Source organism: Lactuca saligna, chromosome 6, assembly GCF_052625555.1.
Source record: "Lactuca saligna cultivar CGN05327 chromosome 6, ASM5262555v1, whole genome shotgun sequence".
In the NCBI taxonomy this organism is placed as follows: Eukaryota; Viridiplantae; Streptophyta; class Magnoliopsida; order Asterales; family Asteraceae; genus Lactuca; species Lactuca saligna.
Window position 1 is genome coordinate 130,743,540 of NC_136422.1, and position 8,857 is coordinate 130,752,396.

General features: G+C 39.4%; 1 protein-coding gene across 1 annotated transcript; it reads right to left on the minus strand.

Annotated features, from left to right (window-relative positions):
- Positions 1-330: 330 nt before the first annotated feature.
- LOC145002901 (putative E3 ubiquitin-protein ligase BAH1-like) lies at positions 331-1,990 on the minus strand. Its single transcript, XM_078962085.1, has 5 exons — positions 1,816-1,990; positions 1,394-1,677; positions 1,056-1,310; positions 789-926; positions 331-393 (listed from the first exon to the last, which is right to left on the minus strand). The coding sequence occupies exons 1-5, from the start codon at positions 1,988-1,990 to the stop codon at positions 331-333; spliced, it is 915 nt and encodes a 304-aa protein (XP_078818211.1).
- Positions 1,991-8,857: the final 6,867 nt, after the last annotated feature.

The following is an 8,857-nucleotide window of genomic DNA, read 5'->3' on the forward strand; positions in this document are numbered from 1 at the left end:
TCAGATTAGACCAAACCATTCTAGATATGTGTTTTTTTTTTCGTTTGCAGATTTTCAGTAGTTTTACTCCACGTATGTTACCGAAATCATTTACAGTTTTATCTAAAGTGATTAATTTGTTTTGTTAATATCCAACATCAATATGGCAAGGCACCAAAACACGTCACAAACCCTTATATTTGTGCCTTAGGCGAGATTTAAACTTGGGTCACTAGTCCTCGGGGTGCTTACAATGTCGTCCTTCACAACCAACTTGGCCTTGGTGATGGTTAATCCCAAGCTAAAAATACTTCCAAGCTCTATTGTAAATTAATATCAAAATAAACGATATTACCTTCGTTTTAAGAGCCAACCTAGTTCAGACATGCAAACTGGTTTGTCATACACACCACTCTGCAAAAACAAAGTACAAAAAGGAAAACATTAGTCGTGGCTTGTGTTTTACTAATTATATATCCCGAGTGGTATCAAGATATAAGGAGTAGTAACTACTAGTAGTTCGACGTTTAAAATTCAATGCATGTTACACCCACCCCGTAAGCTGATTAATGAGCAAAACGAATTTCTATTTGGGAATTTCGGATGATCGAAACAGCAACATGTTTGTAACATGCTAAAATTTCAGCCGCAACATTTATAGATGTTATTGCACTTGAACGATATGCTGATCAATACATATATCTGAATAAGTATCGAACCTATTTGCTAATCAATTTAGTTTTAAAGTTAAGTAAAAGTGAGATATATTAGTTTACAACTTTATATATGTACTTAGAAACTGTACTGACCTCTCGGCAAACTGGACATTTGGACTCAGGGCTTGCGGATTTTAAGCCTTCAATGATCAATGCATGCCCAGCTAAACATGCACAAGACTTGCAAAAAATGTGTCCGCAGCTCAAAGCATATGGTTGGAAAACAATGTCCTGAACCAATACAAGAATAGTACTGACCATTACCAAGAAGAACTTTTAAATAATTTTTTTAGAAAGATTTAAATGATCCTCTTTATCTAATATTAAATTGCGTTAACGTTCATTTAATTAAGGCCATACCAAGCAAATAGGACACGTGAGATTGCATTCCAATTTCTCCGACGCTAGAAGAGTTAAAGTCAGTACAGACCCTTGATTTGAGATGTCGATATCACAAGAGAGTGGACCAAAAAGCTCATCTGAGATCAAACTGTCTGAACCTTTAAGATTCATATACATAGCTACTAATTCAATCAACCATGGCGATTGCATAATATCCAAGTGCTTGGCTTGTAGTTTGGATTTAAAGTTGATAACGCTTTCAGCTTCGTGAACCTGTGCATGGTGCATATATATAATCAAGATTATAGAACAAGAAACACCACGTAGCGATGTAGTTCAATGATCAAGGAGCTTACTTTATCATATTTCTTAAGAATCTTCCTCAGTGCGATAGCATTCATAACAGCAAACTGGATTAGCATCCATCCTTTGTGTAGGAGTGCTGCTTCATGATCATCTTTGAAATATTGAAACGGGCCTGCTAAGAATCTTCGCATACCAGGAGAGAAATGAAGATGAACAAGCTGCCCGACTCTCAAACCAAAATAATCAGTCATCTTGGTGGCTTTTGTTGTTAATTCGGTGAACATCCATTCACACCCTAAAACACGACGTAAGGTAACACAAGAACCATGAGGAACTGTTTATATTATCCACGCAAATCAAATAACACGTAATCTTTGTTTTCACTTCTCTTATGCATGGGAGCAGTTATTTAAGAGTTCATGATTATGAAATACAATAAAACTAAAAAGAAGAAAAGAAACCGGAAGCTTACTGTGGCATTGTGTCTGATTGAAACCATCAATATGAGAATCAACGGAAGCTTCATTATGTCTATGATGCCTGCAAAAGTTCAAATCATTTTTGAGCCTATTGTACTCAAAATGAAAGCTCTTGTTGATCAGATCTTTCCCCACCAAATAAGCCGTAAACGTCTCTTCGAACCCCATAACTTCAATTCGATTCAGTTAGCACTTGTAAACATCAACAACAATCTGAAGAAATTAAATCGGCACACTGCTGAACCCAGTATTTGAATCTAACATCGCCGGGTGTTATTTCCATCAAACCATCTTCTAAAAATGCTCACGGTTGATCGGAATTTTTATGCTAAGAGAATAAGTGATGATATATAACCGAAGCTAGCTAGTTAGTGACTTGCAACATATGAAGCAAGACTTGTACATCATATCGTACGGGATACATTATGACTCCTACTACAAGGAAAGTTGACATAAACCAATACATAAAACCTATAAACCAATCTTACAGAAAAAAAAATTAATAAAAAATTATAAATTAAAAATTAAAAAGTGGACATAGGATGTTGTCATAATAGTGCTTTAATCAATCGAAGTTGGTACTGGTAGATCCTTTTCTCCATATATAACTAAAGGGTCTAATCCAAATATGATAATGTTCTAGTCACTTACAAAATAGGAAGCCAGACTTGTACATCGTACGGGATACATTAAGACATCGACTACAAGAAAAGTCAACATAAACCCACATATAAAAACATACAAACCAATCTTACCTTTCAATCTAAAAAAAGATAATAAAAAAAATTAACGATGTTGTCATAATGGTGCTTTAATCATTCTTGTCGATATATATATATATATATATATATATATATATATATATATATATATATATATATATATATATATATATATATATATATATATATATATATATATATATATATATACATATATATATATATATATATATATATATATATATATATATATATATATATATATATATATATATATATATATATATATATATATATATATATATATAAAATGAATCTAGTGTCAACCATGAATCTTTCAACTAACATTGTTTATACTCTATATTAAACGTCCTTCAAACAGATTATGATAACTAGATCAAGTTTTCCTTTTTAATTACCGTTTTTTTAGAACATGCAAGTGATCACTAAATTGTTAAAGTTGTAGAGAGCGGTTGATCTTTTGTAACACCCGTACTATCATGTATTATTCTTTTACTTTTGAAGACTTGAATTTTGGAAATTGTTCTGTCCGCGACGTGGTTTATATGTTGCCATGGTGTGGTGATGCCAAGTCAACTCGGGGCGATACCTTTTAAATGTCACGGCGCGGCGCCGCATGTTGCACAAAATGTAACGTCCCGTTCTTGGTATGCATCTAATTTATCTAAGTATGTATTTTGTAAGAGCTACTCGACGAGTTGGTAGCCCTAACTTGTCAAGTAGATGCCAGTTTAGACGCGGGCTTTAAGTGGTCTACGCGACGAGTCGAAAGCCTTGACTCGACGAGTAGGTCCGTCAGGAGGAAACCCTAATCTTTAGGGTTTGCACCCTATTTAAGCATCTTATCAGGCCTCCACCCCAACCTCCATCACCTTCACAACCCACTCTCGAAACCCTAATCAACCTTGTGTGTTATTGAGCTAGTTTCTTGCCATTTTGTGTGATTTGAAGCTAGGAGAAGGAAGGAGACCCTTGGTGATTCAAGAAGACACAATAGAATCAGAGCTAATGTTGCATTTCAGATCCTTTGGAGGTATAAAGCTTATACCTAGGCTTCTTTTCACTTAGATCTTCATTTTAGCTTGCTTGTTGGCATTTTAGGCCATTTCCGGGCTATGAGCTTTTGGGGACGTAAGGACTTTAGATATGGGCACTCTTGAGCTCTAGAAGCTTAAAGTTGCCACCTTTATTCAGCCATGTCCCCATTCCATGAATTAGGTCTTCATTTTAGCTTGATTTTGGTGTTTTAGCTTCATAACAACACGTAAAGTTAGCAACCTTATGTGTTATGCTAACCTAGGGAGTCCAGATCTATGAGTTGGAAGCATTGGAAGTGATTAGAATCAATTGTATAGGTTTGGCATTTAAGGGACTCGATGAGTTGTTCATGTGACTCAGCGAGTCGAGTCATGGTCCCCAAATCTTTTCTGTTTTGAGTCAGCTCATTGAGTTGGTGAGCAACTTAGCTAGATGGACGAGATCCAGACTAGGAAGTTGTAGAACTCGGTGATTTTGTGAAGGGACTCGACGAGTTGACTTGTTTTGTCCTGAGTATGTATTAGATAGAACTCGGCAAGTCTGCAAAGGGACTCGATGAATTGACTCAGTTTAACACGGGTTTGATAGCATAGAACTTGATGAGTTAGCAGATAACTCGGTGAGTTGGGTTGAATGGGAGTTGACATTAACTTTAACTTTGGCCAGGGGTAAAATGGTTATTTTACCCTCAGATGAGTTTTCATCTTCTTACCAAGTATTATTGTATGGAGTTAGCAAGGAGTCATGGGAGCAGCTATCAGAGATTCCTCATGCCTGAGATCAACATCCGGTTTAAGAGGTGAGTTTCCTTTCAGTAGGAACGAGTCGAAGGCACCAAGGTAGACCCATATATGTAACATGTTAGTAGCGGAGTGTGGGCAGGGCCCGAATCTCCTAGCAGTCGAGTATGGGCGGGGCCCAAATCTCATAGTATTATTTGTGTATAGGTAAGTGATTGTTTGATAGTTATACTTGTTGTATATGTGATAGTTGTATGCATGTTAGTAGCAGAGTCTGGGCGAGGCCTAAATATCCTACACAAAAAAGTGTGTGCGGGGCCCGAATCTCCTAGATAACGGAGTGTGGGCGGGGCCTGAATCTCCTAGGCAACAGAGTGTGGGCGGGGCCCGAATCTCCATTAGAGTAGTCGGGGCCCGTGTCTACTAGTTGTATGCTATTTGTATGGTATGTGGTAGTTTGAGGGAACTCACTAAGCTTCATGCTTACAGTTTTCAGTTTTGATTTCAGGTACTTCAGCTAGTAAAGGGAAGAGCTTGGGATGATCACATGGCACACACCACAGTCTTCAGCCTGAGATATTTATTTTGATATTTGATACATGATTTGGATACTGTACTTTTGATAAGTGGTTTGAGATACACAATATGGGATTTTATCATGTTGTTATATGGATTCTGAGTTTTCTTTAATGATTTTAACACGAAACTTTTGGACCGTATTTTTGGGATGTTTCAGTTTGGTATCAAAGTCTTGGTTTGAGGGATTCGGGCACACTTCCGGGTGTGTCTGAACTCAAACTAAGGAATTGGTATAGAAAATTTCAAAAGAAAAATCATTTTGTAAAAGGATTATAAGAAAAGAAACGAGTTATAGAAAAAGTAAAAAGAAAAGGATTTTGAACAAGAGAAAAAGGGTGTGGTGCATGCAATCAGCCGAGCTCAAGTAAGTACTCCCAAATTACCCATACACATTTATGTTATGATATGCTTATCAGTTATATGAGAACTGCAATGTAGATTAGGACTAAGGATCTAGGAAGGATGCCTTATGTGCCTATTATATGTGTATCAACTATGTAAGAACTGCATGCTAGTACAGATTAGTCAGTATGATGGCCTAATTAGAATATGCTTGATTATGTGTACTCAATGCTCGAATGCTGCTTGCTTTGTGATTTTGGGAGTTCTAATTGTATTTTACTAACTAGTAAATGAATATGTTAAGTTACATATTACGAGGACTAAATAATTTTAGAAGATAGGTTTAGCCTTATTTCACAGCTCTCATTTGAGTCTAACCGTTGTTAGGTAGAACCTCTCATTCGAAGAATCATCTAGTCTTAGTGATATGTAATAATATTCATGAGCTAGTTAGGGGAAGATAGCAGGGACTTCTTATTCAGCTGATGGCAAAGAGTGGGATGGTGATTACCCTAGGAGAAGTCTAGGATGATAGTAGCACGTGAAGCATTAGTGGTAGAAGGAACTTGGTGAAGTCGAGGTAGTTCTTGAGGAAAGTAAGGATAAATGTGGAAGGTAGTATGGGCTCGTACTACTGAAAGCAGAGGATTTGTACTCGAGTTAAGGAAGGTTGAGACAAATCTAGTGAACTTATAGTGTATGTAATCCTTCGAGTTATGTTAGTATTCTGATGTTTGATAAGATGTGTTTTTCAGAATGGTGGTTTTATGCCCTAGACCAACAGTTGGAAATTCATGTGAAGGATTAGGCTCAGGCCCTGGAGCTGAGCAGCTAGACGAGTAGACTAGGGAGTTCATCTCCTCAGAGATCAAGCGCAAGATACTAGACCAGACTCCTATGATCTTTTGTACGATCAAGGAGGGTATCTTGGAGATTCTCGATGAAAGGTTGAGTGATTTCTGTATTAAGATGGCGGCCATGCTAGGGGCCCGCACGGTGAATTTCAGGGAGTTCAGAGCATGTGGAGCTTCAAATTACCATGGGGCTAAGGACCCCATTGCTAGCAGCAGATGGTTGGCTGATGTCGCCAACGCTTTCTGCATGAGCAGATGTCTCAAGGGGGACAGGGTCCGACTTGCTTCCTGTCTACTAAAGGAAAGAGTGCGCGACTGGTGGGAGGAGGTCAGACATGCCATTGGTGATGATGCAACTTTAGATGCGATGACATGGAGTGACTTTTCAGCCAGTTTTATGGCCGAGTTCGCACCTGTGATTGAGGTGCAACAGCTAGTGAGAGAGTTCCAGGATTTACGGCAGACCAGTGAGACGGTGACTGAAATCACCGCCAAGTTTAGGGAGAGGGCCCTTCTTGTTCCGCAGTACGTGGCTGACGAGGAGATGAAGAAAGCCCAATACCATGAGATCTTGAGGAGTGACATTCGACAGTTTCTGAGCCGATCCAGCTGCAAAACGCCGGAGGATATGATTGCCAGATCTAGAGAGAGAGAGATTGACTTAGAGATGGAGAGGAAGAGGAAACCAAATGCGGCATCTGGTATGGAGGGTTTGGGCAAAAAGCCCAAGACAGATTCCCGAGGGAAGGGCCAGCAGGGCCGAGGCCGCTGCAGCAAGTGTGGCAGGGGGGATGATGGGCTGTGTAGGGCTGGTAGCTTGGGCTTCTTTAAGTGCGGCCGAATAGGTCATGTGAGCAGGGATTGTACAACGACCACCACCACCACCACCACCACTACTACAACATCTTATTTGATTTGCTTCCAGTTCAATCAGAGGGGCCACAAGTGGTTCTAGTGTCCAAGCTTGGCATTAGCAGGACAGGTGACAGCGTCCGCTCTTGCTACATGGAGGATTACAGATTATCGGCAGGGTTGTGCTGATGCACCAGTAGCGAAGAGTAGAGCCTTCCAGCTGACAACAGAGGAGGCACGTGCAACACTTGATGTTGTTACAGGTATGTATCTTCTCTTTATCTCTTTATTTACGTTGATTATCGCTTATGCTTATGTGTTTTATTATAGGATGGTTCCTAGTGAATGATATATCAGCCTTGGTACTATTTGATTCTGGTGCCACCCGATCTTTTGTGTTGCTCGCACTTAGCAAGCGATTCGTAGGAGCTCTAGGGGAGCTGGATTGCCCACTTGATGTAGAGACAATGGATGATAGGATCGTTAGGGTTGCTAGGGTTCACAGAGGGTGTACGTTACAACTATTCGATCAACAGTTTTTAGTAGACCTGGTTCATATTCCCTGCGTAGGAATAATGTTATAGTGGGTATGGATTGGTTGAGCCCCAATGGGGCAGTGATTGATTGTGAGCAGCAGCTAGTGAGGGGTCGCACCTCTAGTGGGGGAGAGTTAGTGATCTAGGGCGAGAGGCCACAATATGGACCGGTTTTATGTTCAGCAGTGAGAGCGATGTGCCACCTTCAGCAGGGTTGCGTAGGATACGTCACCTATGTCATGGATACCTGGGAGAAGGGTAAGGCAACAATTGATGATGTACCGGTAGTACAAGAGTACTCGGATGTATTCCCGGAGGATTTAACTGGGATACTGTGACAACCCAAAATTTCCATTGTACGAACATTATCTATTCAATAGAAGCTAGTCCAGTTTCTGTAAATTTCAGACTTGTCCGAACAAGTTTGTGTACATTAGGGTTTACGTTTCTGGACATATCCGGAGAATGAATGCTCCTGTAATCGTGAAACTTGAACATTGTAAGTTTCACAATGTTATAGTCCGACTCCCGGAATAAGAATATTTTCTGTCAAAATATTCCAGGACTATAAATAGATTTATGAATTTAATTAATTCATTATTCACAATTCCAACTAGAGAAAAGCCAATTCTCTCTGACGGATCTTCGGGTTTTCATCCCGGATTGCGAGTCTACTTTCCTAAACATGTTTTAATACTTGTTATATGCTTTATAACATCAATTACATGTCCAAAATACAAGATCCGTGAGTTTACCGCCCAAGAACGTTCTTGGGGAGTAAACTCCAAAATGGAACTTTAAGGCTTCCTAGTCCCGATTCCGTGTTAGACCACGTATAAAGGACCTTGTGTATGATCTTTAGAGACTAGAAAGCATCCAAAATCAACAAGTTAGAGGAGTTTACGGCCAAGGAACTTCTTGGGCCGTAAACCCCATTTTATGGGTCAAAAATGCCCTAACTTGCCTCCTTGAGCCTAAGGACCTTAACCACTAATACTTGTGCTTATTTTGGACTTCAAAACACTTCAAAATGATAGAATTATAGGATTTTACGGCCAAGGAAGGATCTTGGGCCGTAAACCCCTTTTCTAAGGGTGAAATGCACCACAAACACCCCTAAGGCCTTAAGACATTTTAGCTTGAGCACATGGGACTTGAATGGGGATCAAAAGACTTCATAATCACTCCTTAAAAGGAGTTTACGGCCAAGGAACATATCTTGGGCCGTAAACTCCAAGTAATGACACAAATGTGTGCATCTTGTCCCCATTAGCGTTAGATAAAATCATGGAAGCCATCCTTGATGTGCAAGTGTCTCAAATGAATTAAAAGCCATCACCCATAGGAGTTT

What these genes read in the sequence shown, in the direction of transcription:
- LOC145002901 (XM_078962085.1), bottom strand. Translation starts at nt 1,990, where the DNA reads ATGGGGTTCGAAGAGACGTTTACGGCTTATTTGGTGGGGAAAGATCTG. An exon ending in TCACGTGTCCTATTTGCTTG is followed by an intron (nt 927 to 1,055) that starts GTATGGCCTTAA and finishes GTATTGGTTCAG; the next exon opens with GACATTGTTTTCCAACCATA. An exon ending in AATGTCCAGTTTGCCGAGAG is followed by an intron (nt 394 to 788) that starts GTCAGTACAGTT and finishes TTGTTTTTGCAG; the next exon opens with AGTGGTGTGTATGACAAACC.